At 40.4% G+C, this 24,429-nt stretch overlaps 1 protein-coding gene across 3 annotated transcripts in view; it reads left to right on the plus strand.

The window, feature by feature from the left end:
• Window positions 1-24,429, plus strand: part of tanc1b (tetratricopeptide repeat, ankyrin repeat and coiled-coil containing 1b) — a 109,271-nt gene that overhangs the window by 37,479 nt on the left and 47,363 nt on the right. For 2 of the 3 annotated variants that reach the window (XM_022218483.2, XM_022218491.2), the window contains exons 4-5: window positions 7,020-7,124; window positions 22,985-23,118. In XM_022218483.2, the coding sequence (XP_022074175.2) occupies window positions 7,020-7,124; window positions 22,985-23,118 (239 nt within the window). Of the gene's footprint in view, window positions 1-6,772; window positions 6,899-7,019; window positions 7,125-22,984; window positions 23,119-24,429 lie in introns of those variants that run through there. The other variant, XM_051958586.1, reaches the window with a different exon arrangement.

Here is a 24,429-nt window from a genome sequence, read left to right on the forward strand (position 1 = left end):
AAATATTTACAACCAATAAAAGAACAATGTTTTTTGACTCCTAAGTCATATATTCTGAACATTTCAACTAGTCCCGGTAACTAGTTTGATTATGTCCTCAAATCACTGTTCCCACATTCATTAAATACAGCGGTGCAGTTGTTCACACATCTGTTTGATCTCCTTCCCATGCAGCCATCACTGATGTCTTTGAGGGGAAGTGGTTTCACAGAATCAGAATGCATTTTGCGGCTGGGCTTCATTTCCTGACACGTCGGATAATCTATTGCCGTTTGGAAGGCCCCAACTCGGTGGTTGTTCTTTTCATGAAAACTTCACAGGGGACAACAGAGAAACATTGAGTTAATTAGGAGTGTGACGGATGCCTGAGCCGCAGAGTCTAGTGGCGTTGAGTGCCACTGCTTTGATCAGCTAACCCCAGAGCTTAACCATGAAACACAGCACTCTGACATGTGTTCAACAGCACCCAGACTTTACTGTCTGTTGCAAGGCCTCTTAAAGACCCTCCTTGGGCTGAATGTCTACTGCTCATTCTACCTAACTTGCCCCCTGCTCTTTTTGCTCCCCCCAAATGCAGGTCAAAGGTCGTGTCTAAAATCATGAGCCTCTTTCTTAAGTGGATCAAGCGCAGTCGACAACACAGTAAATGCGCTTTTCATGTCTTTTTCAACAGTTTAAAATTCCTTGTGCTTCACTTCTTGAAAGTCTCCTGGGTATCTCCACAGTGACCTCCACTGGTTGTAATAGGTTATTGTGCCATTGTGGTATTTAAAGCATCTGTGTCTAATGTTACACTGCTTAGTGGGTTGTGTGTTAAGAGTTTATGATGCTGCTCAATATGCAACAGTTTGCAACAACTTGGTGTGAACAGCAGTAAAGAGTATGTCAGGCATAGCTGGTAAGTTATTGGTCGCAATGAGGTTGCACTGAGAGGCTGAAGGACAGTGGAAGCAGGGGTGATACTGATGCTGCTATTACAGGAGATGGATGACCTTTCTGTAGTTAGCCTCATGCTTTGCTTCTGCATGAGCCTGCAAAGGATCATAAAACAGCAATTCATCTTAATTTATTGCTATCATGGGCTGCATCATTTTAATTGCTATATATGCAATGCGGTCCAATGGATAACATTCTCTGGGAGGCTGTTATGTATATCAAAATAGGTTAATTGCCTTTTGCTTCTGCCGTTTGTGGGTTCAGGAGATGATTAATTTATCGATTAGCCTAGCAGATCTGCTCACCACCACCAGAGAGCATGATTTGCTATTTAAAAAGACTGTCTTCTGTGGAAAGGCTTGGAGAATCTCTTTTTTTTGACATTCAGGTCACCTTGCTGATGTTATTGAGCTGGGTAAAATCCCTCTTACACTCCTCCTGTTTTACTCTCCAACCTGTAACAGTCCCACAGCTTTTGGCTTGACAGATCTAGCCCTGTTGTTTGTATGTGTATAAGCCAGTGACCCCCCACCGGCCTCTTTGTTTCTTATGTCCTCTTTGTCTCTGTTTTGTGGCAGCAGCAGGGAGTTCCTTGACTTCTGTCTATTAGTGGTGGTGAACTGTTTGAGCCACTGTACAGTCCATTTCTGTTTTGGATGATGCCTTAGCCATTTTGTAAAATGTCCTGTGTTCTATGAGATCACGATTTTGAATAAGAAGGCAACTTTAGCTGTAGCTGCAGGGGATAATAACACCGCAGGCTGCATAAAAATGTTCTGAAGTATCATTAACCTCTGCTCCACGAATATCTCAGAGGCTCCAGACAGTAGGTAAAAGCAATTTGGTGAAATACTTCAGGATTTCTCTATAGATTTGCACAGTTTTGTAAAGCCTCAGTGACAGAGCAGCCATTAGCAGCTTGTGCAATTTCAAAGGCATTGTCTGCTTTAGTCAGAACTACTTCCTCTAAGAGAAGGTTATTGTTTGGCATTCAGCGTGACATAAACTTTTATAACTAACTCTTTCCCACATCCTGTCCAGCTTAAAACAAATACTGTTGAAAACAAATAGGAAGCATCATTTGGGTGTGTGCAGTGTTGATATATCATTCATCTTCAACACGAGTACAGTTTATTTTGCAGTGCTGTCAAGGGGGTAGAAACTCTCTTCAAAGCCAGTTGTAGCCCCTTTGAGGTGAGCTCTCCTGAAGTCAACTCTGGGGTTTTGACAGTAACCAGGCAGCCCCAGGGGGAATATTGATGCCTTTCTGAGAGCTGAGGAGTAAAAGACCTTGTGAGGCTGCAGGGATCCTTTGAAAGGTTCCTCTGATGAGCACCCTGTGAAAAGTACTATCCAGTTCTCCACTCCACCGCACTTCACTACACCCCAGCTTTGGTTCCTCATCACGTGCGATACCCCTTTCTCATCCGCAGTGAAATCTCAAATCACCTACTGCCCCAGAGACCAGTGCTCAATAAACTGGCACTGCTTCCTAAGCCAGTCAGTGGAATCAGGATGCTCATTTGATATAGTGGCGTATCGTAGAGATAGTTTGTAAATGGGTGAGGGGAAAGGGAGACTCTTCGCTTACTTTGCATTGCTTGAGTTGTTGAAAATGTATGACTCAAGTGCACAGCGGAGACTAAAACATAATTTAAACCACCTTGTGAAAAGGGATGTGTGAAATTAGACTATTAAACATGTAGTGCTCAAAAAAGATTACCAGTCTGTCATTGTGGTGCAGTGCAGGAATCACATTAACCAGAGAGGATAATGGCAATATGTTAGGCTCATGAATCATAAATAGAATTTGGATTTAAGTTCACAAAGCACCTTAACTGCAAGTCTTTGTCAGCTGTTTAGTTACTATAATGATGAAAAGATGTAAAATCTGCCGCAGCTATTTTGCCCCACAGTAAATGAGAAGACTATTTTTCAGTTACCAGTTACACTGTTTAAGATTCAGAGTTGAACAGCTTCTTTACAGTAACTATTAATGAAACCTGGTACTCCAGACACTGAATGAGTAAAGCCCATAACCAAGTTTGTCATGCACCATTCAGAATACCATTTTCATGTAACCTTTTTGCCTGAATATATTTTTCTTTTTTTGAGTGGGACACATTTTAACATTTCAGAGCATAAAGACGTCAGTTGTGAGGTTGCTTTCATTCTCTTTCGGTTGCACAAAGAGGACACACTGTCTCATTGATAAGTTGAAATGTGAAGAAGTCAGAGTCCATCTTGAAGAATGCTGGGAAACCTCCTTGATCACTTCCTAACCATGAACAATCCTCTCTTTCATTAGCATTGACTGAACATTGTAAGTTGTTGGTGATAGGTATTTGACTGTTTGGCATGTGTATGTGTGTGTGCGCATGTGTCTGCTGACTGATAGCTTGCTGGTTACGGATTCCTGAGTCTCACAGTGAATACCGGTGAGTCCTCTGCAGTCACAGCTCGCCTAACTGCTTTACCCCAGAGAGATTCCTTTTCCTCTTTGTTTTTCTTCTTTCGTCCATCTCCTCCTATACTGTCCGTTTACCTGCTTTTCTTTCCATTTGTGTAAAGTGCATTTACATAGATACACATTGCTGCATGCATTTACTGTACACTGAAGCTGAATATTTTATGTGGAGTTAGTGAGCAGGTAGTGCAACAAGTGCTTTTGGACAAATATCTGTACTTTGACCGAATGACTGTGCATGACTACTACTCTGTCACTGTTTTTCTTATTGTCTTCATTTCTGTTTTTTATTAGTGATATTTCATGCTTTACAATTGAACATAATGAGTCTCTAGTTGATGATCATTTTTGTTTATTTTTGAGCAATTCAGCTGGGCTAAAGAAACATTTTATTTGACAATGAAAAGGTTGGAGTGTTTGTGGTATCAGGGAATTGCTGAGCAAAGAGGTACTTGAGCCTGATTGATACTGGAGCTTTGAGGACTCAAGAACAGAGCAACACTAACCGCTAACAGTGTAATACAAATTCGTCACATAAAAATCAAGGATTCCTCCAACAGTATATCAAATTTCCCAGGTTTCCTCCCATAGATGAAGCAGCTAATGTTGATTATCTTTAAGAATACTGCAAGTGAGAAATTTGTTCATAGTCAGTAAGTAGAATCTGGGAGAAAGGTGCATGTGTTTAGAGCAGAGCAACTTTAATCAGGGCCAAGCTGTCATGACCAGATAACTGTGTTGGAGCATCTCTGAAATGGCTAGGCTTGTGGGCTGATTCTGTCCAGCAGTGAGGAGTATCTACTAAGAATGGTCCAAGGAGGGACGGTTCAGTGGTGAAAGATGTGCTCAGATTCACCAGATTCAAAGGGACGTCTTTTGCAGTCTACTCTTCTAGCTTTTTCGTTGATCAAATGCACTTTTCCTACTTTTTGGAAGATGTCAGAATGAGACATTTTTCTTTTGTCCAGTCTGCATGGGTTATATTCAGAATACTGAGGCTTCATACATTTTAATTTGTTCTGTCTGGTTCTGAGATTGAATGTCGAGATGCCACCGAGTTGATAGTTGAGTGGAAAAATCCTTGCATTCCTCCCTCTGATCATTTTCTTCATGTTTCTTTTAATAGTTTGGATAATAAACATTTATAATGCATGTCCTATGCGTAATATTTTATATTGTGTACTAATTAATATGTGTGTAAATGGGCTTACATTCCTGAGATTACATCCTAGCCGTGCTGAAAGTTAGACTGCATGTCATCTCTGTCTTTCTCTCCTTGTCCTTCAAGGGTCGTATATCTGACGCTTTCATTTCTGTGACCTTTTCATGCCTGTTATAAACTGCAATTGCTTATTCGTCAGTGCTTCCATCTAGAAGGGCAGAGCGGTAATGGCACCCTGTTAAATCTTGATATGAGATTTTGAATGGAGACGAAACTCCTCTGTGCCTTGTGTGATGCTCAGGCATCAGAGTCCTGCTGAAAGACCTTTTGCCTCTTCTTTATATTATCAGCCCTTAGATGTGGCCTAAAATTACCCCTGATAGCCAGCCACATGTTTATTTCATGTGTGGATCCAGTGTTCCTCTTGGCAGTTTGTGTAAACTGAATGTGAACTTAAGCATGTGGTTTAGATTACTCAAACTGTGCCCCCTGTTGTTTTTAGATGAAATACAGTCAACGGAACATATTAGGCAGTTTGCCTTTCGTCCAAGATATTTACCTGAACTAAGTGTGTCTCACATATAGCCGTCTCTGTCTCTGTAGTTCCGCTTTAATTGGAGCCATGTGACTCCTGGGTAATAGGTTGAGCCTGACCATCCACAGATGAATGGAGGTTTTCAGGACACTCTCTGGCTTTGTCTGCCAAATAGCAGGCTGACTGGGATTGCTTTTGTGGATGCTTCACTGGACCAGTCTCCTTCAGGCTTAAAACCCATCTATCTGCCCAAATCAAATAGTCTGTAACATCTCACGTGCTGGACAGGCAGTCCTTTGATTGTAGTGCTTTTAAAAGACCACTATCGTCACCTTTGTTTCTTTGCTACATACTATAGCCTTTGCCTGCAGCTCATCAGAAAGGCAACTTTTTTCAGCTGTCAGATTTTGCTTGGATTTTCTTTAACTGCCTCAGGAATTTGGTCACAAACGAGAATACACCCAGTATACAGTGGCAGAAGCTCGTGTCCCACTATGCATTTCAAGTTGTATATCCATAGATGGCACTGTGCATCAAGCAGCAGTGGTTTAAGGATTGCTCACTCTGATTCAAAGGAATTCTTTGAGGTGGGAGTGGCTGGTTATCAAGTGTGGTAATAGGAAATGGCTGTCTCTGTTGTCCCATCTATTCTTTATGTTATGACGGGGGTTACGCATACAGTCATCTGATAACAGGAGTCTGGAGGAGGATGAGGTTTAGATTGGGTTACAGTAGGTCAAGGCTGAGTAGTAAAGAAGAGTGGTGCAAGGGAGAGCTTGCTGTTATTTTTTTTATAGATTTATGTATCTACATTATGCAGTTACCTCCTGTTTTTCAATTTTTTTTCCCCCTCAGTTTAATTTTTGCTCTTTCGTTTGTACTCTGGAATTTATGTTTGTTTCACACAGGAAAATGTGGGCTTCAAGTACAGAACTTAAAATGTACACAGCTAGTTGCTTGGGAGATGTTTTGTTTCATGGCTTAGTGTTTAGACTAGTGTCTTAACTGAATCTCACACACGTATAAACAGTTAAATTGGCACTCTTGGGAAAGATTAGTAGTCCTTTGCTACCACTCCATGAAATAACCTTAGTTTCTGCCTTTTCAGGGATGATTAAAAGGCAGTTTTTACAGAAGATACAATAGAAAACGGGTCGATCTTTCTGCACACTCGGAGAGAAACGTTGCAAAAGGAGCTGTGGCTCTAGGGAAGCAAGTGTGTCATTGCTTTGTCATAAAGTTTGGCACTGTGAGCAAGCACTGCGTTTGTAGCTGTGGGATTTTCTAATATTGTCATGGTGTGAGCAGAGGGAACAGAGCAGCAAGCCAACCTCTTCACCAAACACAAAGGCGTTCCTCAGAGGACTGTAACACCGTCCCAGATACATCATCTGACTTCCAGCAGGACACGTGGACCTTAATCTATCCATAAGATGCAGCAAAAGAAGGGCATACTTTCGTAGGGCTGCATCGTGATAGAGCAACTTGCAAGACAACACGTTGGGCAGTTTTCTTGTGTATGTTTGTGCACTCATTTTTAGTTCACTAAATGGCTAATTGTTGTGGTTTCCTGCTGTAGTTTACATTCCCAGAGCCAGCTAACAGTGTTTTACTGGTAGTCTCCAGCCATGCAGACAATATTCTTGGTTGTCAGACAGACCAGAGCTGCTATCAACACAGGGAGCTGTCTGAGAGTGTGAGAGTGAGTTTTTATGTGAGCTACGGAGTGCAGCCAAGCCTGTCCAACTAAGACACCACTGCCTCTCATCTCTAGTCCCATCTGGAACATATTAATCCTGTGAGAACTCTCTCTCTCCGTTTCCCTCATTCTCTCCTCCTTTGCGTTTCTTTCTGTTGCTCTCTCTGTCGGACGCGCTTCCCTCTCTCATTCGCCCTCTGTCTTCTGTTCGTGCTGGCAGGTCCTATCAGGAAGCCCAAGTATGTAGAGAGTCCTCGTGTCCCTTCTGATGCCATCGCGTCAGCACTGAGGAAGGTGGCCGACAACAAGGAGCAATCCTGCAATGGTGAGTTTTGGTTTTTGTATCTGACTGCTATTGTTTGTCGAAAAAATACTTAAAAACAGCCTTAAGATTAAAACATACAGGTTGTCAGCTGTAGTCTGATGTATTGCTCACGGTTTTAGGAATAGGGCATAATCATTTAAGTGTCACATCAGTTTCTGCATGAGTCAGTGAAAGTACCAGTGCATTTCAGCCCTCTTCATTGAACTCGTCCCTTATGTAGAAACTAAAAAGAAAATAATGCATGTTTATTTTAAAGAGGAGTCAGTTTTCCACTGTTGAGATATATTGTCTGACTGAAGCACTTCATTTCTTTCATGAGAATGTAATGAGGACAAGTCCTTTAATATCTCAGGAACTATATATGTATACTTTTGTTTCTACACTTTTGCAAGGTGCGCCTTTAACGGTACTGCCTCCTATTCTGTCTTGTGTTTAGTGTTGTGTTTGTGTCTGTAGGAGTAATGTTCCAATAAGTGCTCTGTTTGGATTTCCAGCTGAGCAGGTCGGGCTCAGATTCCTCTCACAGTCTTTAGTAGAGATGTAGGATGTGTTATCTTTAGCAAAAGGCAATACAAAAAGAGTACCCTGTGATTCTACATGGCTCACATGCGTCGACAGTCGTAACCTTGCGCTGCTCAGTCGCTGTTGACTGTGACATACCAAAGCACGTGGGTGTGTCTGACATTCATTTGGCACGGAGCTCAGAGCAGGTTACCGGCAAACAGTGGACACCAGATAAATGTTGTCTCATAACAGTCAGTGTTCTGCAGGCTAATTTAATGAGATGTAAATTTGAAGTATTGAGAGCACATATGCAGTTGGAGAAGTCATGAAAACAGTCTTTGAGTGCAAATCTGCTGTATGGTTCTCAACCAACGCCCCCATCCCCCTTCTCGCTGTACCGCAACACCTCTGTACTATTCCCCCTGCTTCCTTCCTCGCTGCAGACCCAAAATCCCTCTTGTAGCACATATACATTTGCATGCCCCTGCTGTCTTAGTAACAGTCTCATTTAATCTTAATGCTCAAAGGGAGCTGATGTTAAAAAAAAAAACTACTTGTGTTTACAGAAAGGCGCTGTATGTTTGGTACTGCCTTTTCTCTAATTTCATTGTAGACTAAAATTACTTTTCAGGTGATATAACATGGCTTCAGTTGCTTCAGGAAGCTTTCAGAACCTTTCAACTTTTTAACACTCTACTGTTTAACATAAAATTCTAAAGGGATAAAATCAGAATTTTCTTTAAATTCTGCACTCAGTAAACCAAATAATAAAACATGTTTGTAGGTTCCCCCCTCCTCCCAAATTGACTAAAAATGTAAAGGTTTTTTTCAATTCAGACTGCAGTTTGTGGTCACGTCCATTCTGTTTGCTGGAATTGTCCTTCTGCTTGTGACAAATCACATGGATGACACATAGTTTAGTAATGCACATACTTGTCTCTATACAAGGTTCGACTATCTCATGTAAGGATGAAAACCAAGCCATGCCGTCTCGGAAACTTGCTTCAGACCAATGTGATAAAATTGTGGTAAAGCATAAATAGGACAGGGATATATAATCATTTCTAAATCACAGTGCACCTCAATAATTTGAAACCAAGTTTGGAACCACCAGGATTCTATTGGAGCTGGTTGTCTGGTCATGATTCACTGAACAGTATGACAACATCCCTGCTGGAGATGCCCAACCAAAGCCCTGCTTGAATGCCCATGCAGTGTCTGAAGAGACACCTAAAATGGCATTTTACAGATGCTTCCCATTATGTACAATGGAGCTTGAGAGCGTCTCCCAGAAAATTCCATCAAAGATCCAGACGCGTAAAACTTGGTCTTGGTCAAGAAGACCTGACGTTCTATTTGTCCAAAAGGTGGTACGTACATTCATCCCAAAGGTTTCAATATGCAGCATTAGTTTCTGTGTGAAGCTTTCTTCTGTTACCCAAACAGTCACTTTCAGAAGTGAAGCTGGAACCTTCATGAAGTGTCGTATTGGCAGTGCAGCAGTTCTTGTCTATTGGTTGTGTGCTAGCACAGTTAGCCTTGGAAGCTGAGCTGACGCTGTGCAAATTTGATCAAGCATGTACGATGTGTTAACTCTTTACATTTTACTTGGCCCTTCAGCACAGCCTGAACTTGTGGCTTCTCTGCTCACACTTTACAGGCCAACAGATCGGCCACCATGTCGAGCTCACAGTGAATGTAAAGCAGCAATTTTGTGCACAGTTACACTTACACTAGTATTAAGAACCTACTTAAGGGTCTGAATACATTTGTGAATGACACGTTTCAGTTTGGGTTTTTTAATACATTTGCAAGAATTTCTAAGAACAGGCTTTCACTTAGTCATTGTGGACAATAAAGTGTGGACTAAAAGTAAATAATATTCACTTTATTTGTTTAAAATGAAATCTACAACACAATAAAGTGTGCATAAGTGAGGGAATCCGAATATTTTTTGAAACGACAGTAACTGTCTCACATGTATGTGACAAAACTACCGATCAAACCTCCAGACAATCTTTTTGCCACCTCACAGAATGTGTAGAACCTTCCAGCTGCTTCAGTGTCAAAGGCAGGGATGCACAAAAACTGAGCTAAGAGTATTAACTGAATTTTGCCTTTTGTTGTTATTCAGGTTTGCTTCCAATGATGGAGATCTGGTGAATTTATGACAAAAGAAGAAATGACATCGCTTTCTCTTAAGTATGCAGCCTAACTGAGTGCATATATATCACCCAAAACTGTTGGAATCAGAGTAGAAGTCTTTCTCCTTGTGAAGCTTCAGGCATTTAAGGCATTTCAGTTTGATTTTCTCTGATTTTCTCTGGGAGTGACTTGTACATGTTCTCAAATATTGACTCAGCTTTCAAAGAACTGAAGAAATAACCAATCTGTTTTTAAGGTCAGACAGCTGCTTACTTTTGCCCTTTATTGCTGCTGAGAACTGTTATTCAATAAATGCAGTAGGCAAGCCAGCAGAAACTTCCTACTTCTTGGTTCTCATAGCGAAAGTTAGCAAGTAAAACAAGTTTACTGCTGAGAAATTGCAGGAATGGGCCAACTTGCTCAACTAATTATGTATAATTAGGCACTGTATAAATTCTAGCCTAATGATGGCTAATTGCGATAGCCCATCTGTAGTAGAGTGTGGCTCTTTACCTCGCTGACAGGCTTTTAAACAGCTCGCGCTTGCTTCCATGCGGACAACTTCACACGTTTTTTTTTTTTTTTCTTTAATTTCAGCTTACCATACAGCGAGAGCCACTGTGTGAGTCTATTGTAGGTCTATTACAGCAACGAATTTCTCTTTGAGTAGTATGCAACACGAGCGGCATGTGACAAGAACACATTCTCTATTATTTTGTCTGTAAAGAGAGAATCTGTCAACTTGTGTTGTCTCCTAGTTACCAGAAAGGGTAAACATGGCAGGATGAGATGGTTGTTTCACACTGCAGGATTTCTAACAAGGTCAGCGTCAGCGTAGAATGTTGATGGAGCGCCTGAGTGTATCTGAGTTACAAAATCCACTGGAAGTTTTGCCGCATGAGAACTGTGTGACATTTAGGGCACAAATCAAGTGAGTTCTTACAGGCTGTGAGAAGGTGTTTGCTTGTTTGTGTGCTGAAGGATGCTTCTCCTGAATGTGATGAGATGTGCCACATCTTTAGTTGGAAACAAATCTGTTGAGTGCAGCTGAGGCTATTTGTAGGATTTTAGGCTGTGCAGAGCATTATTTGTATGTGTTTTTAGTGTTTTTAAGGCAGTGTGATTTATTGTTTGTATCTGTGCTTCATTTGGCTACAATATCATTAAAATTTGCAAGGGGACAACATTTGCTCTTCTTTTGGATTGGACTGTTGGCTTTTTTATACTCTGTGTTGTGGACCAGCAAAATGGGCTATAAGCTAAGAAAGGAAACCTACTTTTGACTTACTATAGAGTGATTTCACAGGGCACTGTCTTTGAGGAAGGATTGAGTTTCTTGTGCCTGTGTGTATTTTTATTTTGCCTATGTGCCTGCAGGAGCCTTTATCTTTGTTTATGCATGTGTGTGTTGGTGTGCATGAGTGTGTTTGCAACAGGCGGCCAACAGTCTGTACAACAAAATTGTTTCAGCTGTGGTCTTTGAGTCCTGTCTCTGTCAATCAAGATTGAACCACAGGTTCTGTTCTCTTCCACAATTATGTCTCTTTTCAAGTCCCCCAGCTGGCAGTGAGACCTAGGCCCAAACAGTTAACACCTGTTTCTTCATGTATTAATTATCTGGTCAATGCTGAAACTTTGGTCAGGCCTATATTGTTAACATGCTGTGAATTTACACTACTTAACCCATCTGCCATTTCTTTTGCTTTTCTAGTATAAGTGTACTGGTCGTAATCTGACCATATGTTTAATTTGTTGTACAATGCATGTAACTAGTCAGTTAATTCCTTTTGAGACCATGTCACTCCCTGAGCTGTTTCTGTCACTTTATCATTCTTACTTTAAATTAGGAAACAGTGTAAGAATTTGTTTCTCAATGTAGGTATCGTCAGTATTTACGTTTGTCATTTTTGGCACAATATAGGATTAATAAGTGCCAAGACATGACAGCCCACAAGGTGTACATTACTCAACCTAATGTTGTCACCAGTTGTATGGCGCTACATGTGAAGTAAATTATGTAAATGCAGCTTTTCTTTCCCTGATTATCTGATATCTGAAACCTATCACAACAGAAATCTGATGCAAGTTCTTACAGACACAGCAGGAGTTTTGCATGCAGCTGGCGGGCTGCATGCAAGGAATGTTTCTGCAAATGTAGGAAACCATGGCACCACTGGTGACCTCTTTCTACGCCTCCATGACAACTACAGCGAAGACCAGAAGCATTGTTTTTCATTGTCTGCCCCATTCTTTGTGAATGCAATATCTAAGGGACCCCTTGGGGGAATTTCTTCAACTTCTTTGGCACAAATGTTAATTTTTACTCATGGATGAAGTGATTAGATTTTAGTGGTCAAAAGTCAAGGCCACTGCAACCTTGTCAGGGTTCTCACCAGGATTTTTTTACAGCGTAACGGCAGGTCGGGACGGCCCGACACTATGCGCACACGCAATAGCCTTCGTTAAATGGTAAATGGTAAATGGTCTGTATTTATATAGCGCTTTACTATACCTGCAAGGTACCCAAAGCACTTTACATGATACATCACATTCACCCATTCACACACACATTCACACACTGATGGCGGAAGCTGCCATGCAAGGCGCTAACCACGACCCCATCAGGAGCAATTCGGGGTTAGGTGTCTTGCTCAGGGACACCTCTAACACGATGGGGCGAGGATCGAACCGGCAACCCTTCGGTTGCAAGACGGCCACTCTACCCACTCTACCCACTCTACCCACTGAGCCATGCCGCCCCTCGCAAGCGGCCGGCCCAGATGTCAGCCAATAAGCGTCACGCAGATGCTCCAAATGCTCGTGATTTAGGTCACTATTCACCATACATGGCATCACGGAAACAACCGAGACATGCTAATTGTAACCCCGAGATTGGAAGCGACTCTTAATTTTAGACGGGAACGGGTCAATTGACTGGAAAGTACGGCTGAGGTGGGGAGACATAAATTAACCTAGATAGGCACCCAGTCGATAAAAACAAACGCACATGGTGTTATCTGTCAAAATAACTCTCTTTCACAGCCCCAACTGCCCCAATAAAGAAATTTTCTCATAAATATGGAAATATTACGGAAACAAATGTGCTCAAAACACAATACCACAACTTGAAAGGCAGCGTAGCGGCCCTAATCACAGCGTAATCTTTTAAACTGACAGTGTAACGGCCTGTTACGCTGAAATGTGCTGGCGAGAACCCTGCTTGTGTCTACTCCATTCTCATGGATACAATATGTCATGAATGCCTTGAGAAAATTTCATTACATCTGGGACAAATATCCACTTCAACTGTAAGATGAACTAATTCTAACTTGTTTGTCAAAGGTCAAGGTCACTGTATAGTTTTTTTTTTTAGGGATGGCCCAATCCTTTTTTGCCACCAGTCTTATCTGACTAATTTCATATAGAATCTGCCAATACCTGATACCATTATCTTACATAATACACACTTCAGTATTATAGATTACTGGTAGTACCTGTTGGCATGACCAGATGGAGCTTCTTAGTAGTTAATAATTGTAGTGACTGAAAGAGGTGGACTCCCTGATAATGTCTTCTGTGAGGATTAATGACCTTCTGCCAGCACATGTCTTAAATCAAGCTAGAATCAGTTAGAATTTTGTTCTCATATCAACATAGTAAATGTTGCATCTGCTTTGACAGCCAGTATTGTATGTTTGCATATTTGACAGCATGACCAATAAAAGCTGTGCTGAAATTCTATCAATAAACAATAGATGAATGAGTGATCACGCTGCATGTGTTAAGTAAATTTACTAATAATGTGTGACGGGGGTTGTAAAAAAAAAAGAAAAAAAAAAGATAGCCTAACTCAAATCAGTTACACATAAAGTAGCTCATGCGCTCGCCTTGTTTAGCATCATTAGAAGTACTCCAATCCAGTTGTATAATCTTGGCCACTTGTTGCCAGTTAATAGATCTTATGTCTGTGTTTAGGCATCCTTTGTTCACAATCTACTGTTTAGGGAAACAGTCACTTTGTTACAGTGGAAGTGAATGGATGACTATAACAGAGTGGTCATTTTGTCTTTTTTCTGTGGCAGCTGCTCAATTTTGATTCTTTCTTTTAATCAGCTTTTTAAGATAAATCTTTCTATGAATTTTCTTTTTCTTACTAAATCATGGAGCTTCATTAATCCGTACTATCCATCTTTAGAGGATTCTCACAGCATTGTCCCTCTGGCCCACAGGGCTGAACTGCTGTATGAGAAAGCTTCAGTTGTGTTGCTCGACTGGTTAATGAAATGCCATCTGTAGCCATCATTACAGCAACAATAATAACAGCTACAGCAGGGTGTCAAGCCTGAGATGTCAGTCAAACCATGATTACTATAACCATGCCATCATGGGCCTCGTTTTATTTGAAGATACTTTATTATCAATAGTCTCAACTTCATTTGCTGTAATGTCTCATTGGACACTCCATCTATGCTTGCAGCAAAGGACATTTGCGGTTGTAACATTGGAATGTGCAATAAGAGCGCTCAACTTGCTTGAGGGGGGCACGTCACCTTGTACCTCTGAACTCAAATGGGGAAGCAGGATGCATGCTCTCATTGAGGGTTCATTAAACAGGCTCCACTGTTGTGGTAATGAAACTCCAGCTGCTAATGAGCACCGGCTGGATTGTTTTCTCGGCAGGGAGAGAGCTAAGACAGCTCTGTGGAGCCAGTCTGTTCGTGGTGTTCCCCCTCCTCTACCACTTTTCCTTTGCTCCTCCTCCTTCCGTCTTCATTCTTCTATCACTGAACCACACAGCTGCTATTTCACACCTGCTCATAAACTTCCTCAGGCAGCAGATAACGATGTTGTTTTGTTTTTGCCTCCATTTGTTGTACAGTTACTGGAATAACAAAGTGGTTCCAGCTACATCCCTGGTTTTCCATATCTTCAGGGTAGTGTAAGATGGAGATGACAAATCAGATACTTTATGTAGAACAGGAGGTAAATTTTCTTTGGGTAGCCATTTTACTTAAGTGCTGCCTTCCATTTAGAAAAGCATTTTTAACTCACGTGTTCTTACAAAGTTGCAGTTGGCCTACTACTACAGTTTCATTTTGCCTGGTGCAGAATCATTAGTAATGTTTTAGTTTTTTCCCATTATGAAGTCTTAAATTGACACCTAAAGTGTCCAGTGTCACATGAATGGAAAACCAATTTTGCTCCCCTATCTCAAATTAAGTCATGAAGTTAAGTGAAGACATATGAATGGTAAAGTAGGTTAATCAAAATGTGAGTATTTTATGAGAGCCATGCTACTGACTGACTGTAGTCATCATTTTTTGATGGTATTGTGTTCAGTGGGAAACGGAAGGTTTTAAGTAAGAAGGTTAACAATAACTCAGTTTGTTTCTTTATATATACACAATTATGATTGTAAGTCAGGATAAAGAGCTTCTAAAACCAACAACTGTTCAAATTCTGCACAGAATGTCAGCAGGGTTGGTGCAGAAAATTAGGAAATGCTTAGATTTGTGTTGTCACAGATTACCTTTCTTTGTTTCTGAGAAATGATTGACTTCATTAAGCTGATTATTTTAATGTAAATTTCCATTTACACTGCTGTTGATTGGCTGCATACGTGTCATAATCCAATGACCCTGCTTGAAATTGCTCTGTGTTGTTAGTGACCTATTGAAACTTTTAATAACACATTTGTTATCTAGTCACCATATATTTGAGAGCTACTCTAACTGGGGCTTATTAGGCTGTTTGTAGAGAAATTCTACACTGTTTCAAGGTCTCATTAATTACCTCCGCCAAGGAGTTTATGTGACACCCGGCGTTTGTGTGTCCGTCAGTCTGTCTGTCTGTCTGTCTGTTAGCAAGATAACTCAAAAACGCCTGGGCAGATTCACATGAAATTTTGAGGGGATGTAGACTATGGTAAGAGGAAGAGCTGATTTAATTTTGGTGGCAATCCGGAAAGGATCCTGGATTCTGGATCACTTTGAATTTTTTAGTATGTTGTAGTATGTGGTCCAAAATATGACAAAAACATCATAGGTTAGTCTGTCGTCCAACAAATTGGAGCAAGGTGTCCAGATAGCTCAACTGGTTAAGAAGGTGATTCGTAAACAGAACTGTCAGAGACGCAGGTTCCATTCCAGCTCATGATCCTTTACTGCATGGGTTTCCTGTTTTCCTCTCTATCCTTGGCGGAGGTCTGGACTCTCTGAGTGCTTTTCTAGTTGACGATGCTACCACCGAAACAAAATGGCTAGTTATGATTTTGTTTACGTCCGGTGAGAAGCTTTACTAGCCTGTCATATATATACAAATTGACAGAGCGTAAATATTAAAAAGGATGCCTTAAATTTGACTAAGATTGAGGGAGACACTAAACTATTAAACAATGACTTGCAAATAATCTCTACTGAGTAACCTGTATTACTGAGGCAGCTTATCCGCAAAAAAATCTTGCTTTAATTAATTGTTGATGGCTGGTGTCGATATATGTTTGAGAGGGAAAAATGAATGCTCAAACACAGAGACTCACACACACATAACCATCTACAGTACATCTTCAGCATATATTTGTGTGGACACATGTTTAATTAACCTGCTGTGCCCCAGGTAAAAGAGCTAATGAGCATTACCGTGAAACTAGAGCTGACCTAATCTCTGTATGCAGACAGGTAGAACACTTACAGTCAGAAATGCTCCACTGCTGATAGCATTTTAAATCAATAAACCATTCCTTTTCAAGAATGCATGGCATCTTGAGACACTAATAAACCCTTCACTTGCTTCTGTCATTGGCTCCAAAAAAATGTGCACATTTCACAACATGGTTAATTAGTTCAAAATTAGATGCACCAAAGTGGGTCTTGCCTATGAAAAATTTCTGTTTCACTGCTGTTTTCAAAAAATAATGACAGAGGAACATAGAGAACATGACTGAGGGATATAGATCTTTATTCCTTTTTTGTTGCAATTCAAGGATATAATGGTTATCTAACTTCTGATTTACACCACAGTCTGAGTTCAGTTTCCTTAGCTGTCCCATGCCACAGGCGTTAAAGTGCATGCTGTCTTATAACATTGCTCTAGTTGACATTCATCCTCTTTTTCCACTGGAAGATACATACAGTTTTGCAGCACTTGAATGGCCTTAAACTCAGGTTGCCACTGAGTGGGAGACATACATCATAACAAGTTCAGCTTGGACTAAATGCACTCTACAGCTATCACATCCATGAAAAGGCACAACTGAGAATGTTTCATAGAAAATCTGAGGAAAATGACAAAGCTAACTGGTAAACCCTGAATTTCACATGCAGACTGCTCAGCACCTAAAACATATTATATTAGCAGCAGTGATTACACTGATATTAGTAATGTCATTCTGGAGGAAATTACTATCCAATAAGCTTTAGATGGTATCGGTTTAGAGGAAATAGAGAATAGAGCTTATGACTGAAAGGTAGCTGATTTGATCCACAAATGGGTTGGAGAAAGCTGGAAGGAAAGCAAAAGAATGAGACGTGCCTCTCCGTCAGTGCCATAGCTGAGGTGCCCTGGAGCAAGCAACAACAGATAGGACTAGCCTGCAGATAAGACTGCTTGTTTTGAGCAACTTAGAGGTGTGAAAGTAGAAGCAAAACAATATAGAGACCATTATTTTTATTTTGCTGGCATTTCCTTCAACAGATGAATTGATAAAGAGGGAAGAATAGGTGATGACATGCTGGAAGTCAGGTTTAAACATTTCGCTGCAGTATGCAGTTGCCTTGTTTTTTTTAGGCATATGAACAGAATACATAGTGAGTCATACACATCACACAGTCCAAATACACTCACCATTTGCCCAAGTAATGTCATTAATAGCACAGATTCTCTGTGGTTATTCAGGAATGCATAAGCACAGAATACTGTGGAAATTTTATTATAGAGTGAAGGTTTTGTGTCTAGCTGTGGATCTCCTTTGCAGTAGTTCTAACTTATGTTGGTAGCGTATTGATTTTCTGAGACCTCTGGCTGAAGATGTTATTATTGATGTGGCCCAGGAGTCTATGATTTGGCTTGTAAGTGCTATGTGTGTCATGATGTCAGCCATTCAGTCCTTTGTGATGCATCCACGCCAGGTCTTTCACAAACCCAGCACAGTTTGGGACAACTGATTGGTCCTCAGATGCAGGTGGCTTTAAATGGTTTTGTAGAACCAGATAAAGTGTTCTTGTCAGGGCCTAGTAATAAAGGCTGGGTGATGGATTTAAACAGATTTACCTCAAAACTATCAACTGAGGTTGGTGAGCACACAGACATACAACGGTAAAGAGGCACTGAATCCACAAACTGGCTATAGTTTAATACAATGCAGACACTAGTCCAGAGCACACGCAAATACAGCTTTGCACTCTTTTTCAGCTACATTTTGCGGCACTTTTCTGTTATTGTCTTAAAATTAACAACTTCAAACCCAGTAAAAAAACAAAATTACATTGCGTGATTCAACATAGTTTCTAGTTATCACAAATAAGTAGTATTAGCATTTACAAAACTATAAGCCATGCTTATGGCAGACTCTCATAAAAAAACACCTGTCATTGTCTGCTAATGTACGGTGGCCATAAATGTCTGATGTGTAAGGTGTCCCTTTTAAAGACCTCAGACCAATTCCCATTATCTGTAACTGTCTACTAAAAGCTGATGAAGCGTTTAACAATGTACGGTTGTATTCTTGAAAGTATCGGACCACAAACGGCAATCAGTACGGATGATATCTGCTCAAAACTGAATTACCATCTTATATTGTGCATGTTGTGGCAAGTGGGAAATGATATTTAAATGTTATTTCCATTTTACTTTATGATATTGCTGTGTGAAGTCTTATAAAATCATTGTGGTCGACATTCAGGACTCAGCGCTGTCTTTGCACCAGTGCCCTTAAGACTCCTCTAAAGCATCTGAATGAGCAGGGTGACATTCCCTATAAAGAATAGATTTTCAATGTATGGACTTCCTGCGGCATTATATTTGCAGGGCAAAAAGGGGGATGCAAGTATAACATATATTAGGTTAGCATTCATTGTCTGTTACGATATACACAAAGGCTTAAATTTATTCAGTGTGAAACCTCTAGGCTTATGGAATTATTTCCTTACAGGCCTATAGCTATGTGTAGTTCAGTTTCTCAAAATTAAAGGCAGTTCCATGAAGTAGTGTAACTTTCCTTGAGGCAGTGCCAGCATTACAAAAGCATTAGAAACCAGGCAACCCAGTGGACAGATGTGTCAAAGGGTAATATAAATATTCTACAGAGCCTCGAGTTGGAGATATGTTCATGTCAAGCATTGCTTACAGTTCACATGTCTTGTCTAACACATTTTGTTCTTGCCTGAAGGATGTAGGCACATGACTTAGCCCGACCTTAATGGCTAATTTAGCTTTGTACAGATGCCTGTGATAAATTCCTGGCATGGTGTATTCTTTCTTGACTAAATTGTTCTTGTAACTACAGTAGCAGTAGCTTTTTGTGGTTTAATTATAACAAAATTTCAAGGAAATTCAAGAACCTTTGGTCTTCTAAAATCAGTGGTGAATTCGTTCCCATCGCTTGTGCAATCAGCTTATTAGACACGCTTTGTATGTCTGGGTAAAAATTCATCAACTTTTTAGGAATAAGACAGACCAGCTAATGGAACAGGGCTGCAACTAATGATTACCTTCATTTTTGAATAATCTGCTGATTATCTTTTCAATCAGTTGATTGAAGTGTCAGGAATCTAGTGAAAATATGTCATAGCTTTGCAGTATCAAAGGTGTTCAAATGTTTTGTCTGACTGAAGGCTCAGAACCCAAGGATGTACATGAAACTGAAGCTGAAACTTGACACTGTGTAGAATTTTTTTTCAAACTAGTTAGCTGATAATTGGTCTGTTGATGGACTAAGCTCTAAAATGGATAAAACTAGAGTCACTGCATATTGGAGCATTGTTAGCTGCTTTAGTTTGCTTGGTCAAGAGAGAGCAAGGCTGTTAATTAGTCACAAGGTTGTTGGTTCAATCTGCAAGTCCTCCGCAGTGCCCATTACAAAACTTCCATTTGCTAACCAATCTGTCGTAGAGGTTTAGGATGGGCACTTTTTCTTTCTCTGACTGTGAATACAGCAGCAGTGGGATTCACTCCATGAATGACAATAGGCCTTTCTCAGTTAAAGATTCTGACTGCATTCATGTGATATTGGCTAACCATGCTTGCCAGCCAATAGTCAGGGAAAAAAACAGCCTCAGATGAATCATGAAAATAAGCTCTTATTATGAAAGTAGAGCTTGTTGTTGCAACAGAGCAGAAAGATCTGATCTGCGGTGAATATGTATGTAATATACAACCTCAAAACATGGAGTGTGAGTGAGGTTGTTTTGCTGAAAAGGGCATAGCAAAATCCAGAATGGGGAATAATAACTTTGTTTTTATGCCTCTGTGCTGGTGACAGTAATGGCCTCAGGTATTATGTTTTTGGGTTATCTGTCTGTCATTCCTGTGAATATAAAATCTCAAGAACACTAAGAGGGAATTTTCAGATTTGGCACAAATTATCCAACTCAACATTTTGATGGTTAAAGACCAAGATCACTGTGACCTCAAACACAATTCAAGAATTCATATGGTAATTGCAACACAAATTCACACAAACGCCAAATCATGAGGTGATGACATTTTACATCCAAAAAGTCACAGATCGACGTCACTGTCACATCATGATGTTCTCCGAAAACTATTATCGGAGAACACTAATATTTTGTTTTCACCTTGAAACTGCAGTGATTGTGTAGATGTGGTGTGCAGACACCTCTGTGTTAGATTTTGTAGCTCCTTTGCAGGGTGAAACATATTTGAAGCATTGACTACTGTAATGTTTACAACTTTGTTTTCAAAATCTGCTTTATTCATCAAGTGTGTGAATAAATATCAAGGGATTTGACTGTATTGTAGCGATTGTGCAGCAGAACCAGAACAATAAAGCTTTAAAATGTGTAGTCAAGCTAATGTTATTTATGTGTCTGTATCACAAATATATATTTAAAAATGCCTTAAGGGGCTTCACAGACTGTATGCCCAACTTCTCATGAGAAATAAATCACTGGGATTATACATGATAGCCTTCATTTTTCCAAAAATAAAAAAAATGCATTTTAAGAATCGCGTGTAATTACATTTAGGATGCAGTAGTCAGCAAATAGACTTTACAAAGTAACACAATACAATCATAGACAGCCTAAAGCAGTCTAAGATAGAAAACAAAACACTAACAAAGATTAGAGAATGTTTTACAGCTGTTAATCTGATAGGCAGTAGTTAAGCCTAAACAGTTGAAAAAAACAACCCACACAGAGTGATCTAAATTTTAGGTTGTTTGCTGGGAGTATGTGTTTAAAATGCTTTGTCCTACAAATTAAGATCAAGCAGAAGAAGACAGCTTCAGTTTTTCTGTGGGGATTTATGCTCTACTGAACTTTATTGAAACGATCCGTCTGATATGGACTTACAGGTGGCATTCCAGTGTTCAGCAATTTTAATATGCTTACTGTGATTTTTCTTTTATTTATGCTTTGATGTCAAACATCTTATGATTCAGATAAGAATTCAAGTGAGGAGCTGCATAAAGGGCGTGTGTAAGATAAATAGGGACTTTTTAAAAGCGCATTTCATGAAAAGATGCACCAAAACACATGTTCCCTTTAAGTAATTATATGTTTGCGCATATAAAGTGAAACATTTGATCAGTGAAGACCTTTTTAAATATTTAGTCCAAAATGGCTTTACAGGCACATTCTATATTGAGTGTAGTAGATCGAGATGTGTTCATATGATTGTAGCCAATTAGATGTTTGATGCATTCAGATTTCAGGAATGTAAGTTCAGCCAGTCGCAATAACAAGGTGGATGGGAACACTTTTTTAAAGGTGTTTAGTTGTGTATACACTTTATTTCACTAATTAGGCATTTCCAACCTTTCTCCCGTTGTGTTTTCTTTACTGGATGTTGCATGACCAATTAATTTTACCAAGCTGGAGAATCATCTGCTCTTCGGAGTATCGGAATAGCAGTTATTGCATTTCCTTTAAAGAAGAAGACATTATCTGTATTTTTGCATCCCGAAGATTTATGTGTCCGATGATTGGATTTTGACTTCACCAGAGCTTGGCAGCACGTTGGGCCACTGGACTTGTTTGTATTTAATCAGATTTACTGTCAACATTATTAATAACTGTGGAAGATGGAGAGTAAAGACGAAAATGAAGGAGAGGAGGAAAAGGTGCTGACAGAGAGCTGTATAATAAGCTTTTGTACCTTGGACATTCCCTCTCCCTCTCTCTTTTTTCTCTCACCATGCCTCTCGCGCTATCATCAAGCTGTCTGCTTGCTCTGAGATAATGTTTTGACTTCACTGAATTGTGACATCCACACTTCATTTGCATGCTACACGTGTGGATTATGATAAAAACACATTTGCACAAACTTTCTTCTTTGTCTTCATTATTTTATCCCTGAGCTTATAAAAATGGGCAGTGTGTGTAAACAGAAAAAAACAGTTGAATAGTCTCTGCGTTGTTGACGGCACAGCAACCTTGAAATTGCAGCCTAAAGTAGAAATAAGGCATGAGAATGAGGACCACAGACAGTTAAAGCTGTGTTGGAGAAAGCCTATGTCCACTCATTGATATTCAGAGGCTCCATGAGTGAGAGCTGTAAACAACCAGAAAGCCCTGGAATTGGCACTCGAGGCATGTTGCAGGACACACACACACACACACACACACACACACACACACACACACACACACACACACACACACACACACACACACACACAGTCTTTGCTTTAACAATGCTAGACATTCACATATATTCAGACTCTTTCAAAAAACCCTCATACACACTGAAGCCACAACCCCCACCACACACACACACTCTCTCCCACACTCTCTCTCCTCTCTCTCCTCTCTCTCTCCTCTCTCTCTCTCCTCTCTCTCTCTCCTCTCGCCCTCTATGGGTCTGCACCACATCAGCAGCAGCTGGAGAGTGCAGCATAACATTTGAGAGGGGAACAGAGCTGAGGAGGACAGGGCAGGGAGTTTGGCCCTGTGTGGGCCATCCAGTAGAGAGGGAATCTGCCCGCTAACGTTGAGCATTTCTCTCTCTCTCTCTCTCCCTCTCGTCTCTAGAGCTGCAAGCAGAGAAACAGCCAAGCTCCTCCTCCCCTGCCACTCAGGAACTGATGACAAGGCTGGGCTTTCTACTGGGAGAAGGGATCCCGGGTACGGCACGCATACCTATGGACGACAAGAATGAAAAGAAGGTATTTCATTTTCTCCCTCCCCTCCAACTCCCTCCCTCGTCCGGCAGCAGCTGCTGCCACTGCTGCAGCACACAGATAGAGAGATAGAGGAGAGAGGGAAAGGATGAGGGGAGAAGCTGGTTGTGACAGTGTAACAGTAGAATGGATTTTTTTTGCTGCAACTTGATTCATTTTTCCCTTGTGCGTTATGGATGAGGTTTTAGGAGGCACCTCTGGGACTTATATTTTTGTCACAACAAGCAACGGTAACTGTCAAGACTGTTTTTGTTTGAACTGTTAAATATGTTCTGAAGAAAGTAACTGCATATTTAAAACTGACTGCATTTGATTTAATTTCTGTGCAAGCTTTCCAGTGCGGTGTGTTAGTCTCCCAGAAACTTGAGTGCTATTCCAGGGGCTCTTGAGTATGTAACAAGAGCGTCTGAGCCGGGGTCCAGAAATAGAGTTATGTTAGGTCTGAGCCTCAGTTTGTTTGGCTCTACTAATTAAGCTGGGGCTGTGTGAAGAGCAGAGCCCGGCACGCTATGCTCTCCTTGTTCTTCTTGTGTCTTGTGCACGTTGTGACACTAAACTGGCAATTCTAGAAACGAGTAAGAGGCTTAAAAAGTATTTAATGCATCACGTTCATTCGTTGAGATGTCAGAAGAGGAGACAGGCAACATAAGATTTTAGTGGATTTGACTTTGTTTGTTTTTCTGCCTTGTAGTTCCCGTGTGTTCAGAGCTCAAATGAGGAGGAACACATTATTGTCATCTGCCAGCAATTCTCTTTTCCTTCATACTGCTGTTTTACAACATGTCTTTAACTCAGCGTTTTTATTTTTGCCTTGCAGCAATTTTTTAAATGTCAGTAAGGCGACTCTCAATGTGTTTAAGTGACATAAGCAGACAGAACTACTCACATAAAAATAGGTGGGACTCTCAAAATACAAAATGTTACATAGCTATATTAGCATTCCAGAAGTTGTTAATCATGCTGCTAGGCATTCAGCATCCTTCCTTGTCTGCTGTTTGTATAGTTTCACTGTTCCATCGTACAAATGTGTACATTTTTCAAACAGCAACAGGCATTATACCTTTAATGAGAGGTGAGTCGCACTTCTTGCAAAATTTTGCAAACCATACTTGAGCTTTACTATTATGAGAATGTGGTTAGGTTTAATTATACTAGATTTTTTTTGGCCGCCACAAACCTCTTATTTTTCTTTGGCAAAAATGTCATGGTGTGTAAAATAAGAGAAAAAAATTTTGCTGTTCATAAAAGCAGACTTATCAATGCATAATTGATTTTAGTACCATGGCAACGTGCAAT

Source organism: Acanthochromis polyacanthus, chromosome 14 (genome assembly GCF_021347895.1).
Source record: "Acanthochromis polyacanthus isolate Apoly-LR-REF ecotype Palm Island chromosome 14, KAUST_Apoly_ChrSc, whole genome shotgun sequence".
Classification (NCBI taxonomy): domain Eukaryota; kingdom Metazoa; phylum Chordata; class Actinopteri; family Pomacentridae; genus Acanthochromis; species Acanthochromis polyacanthus.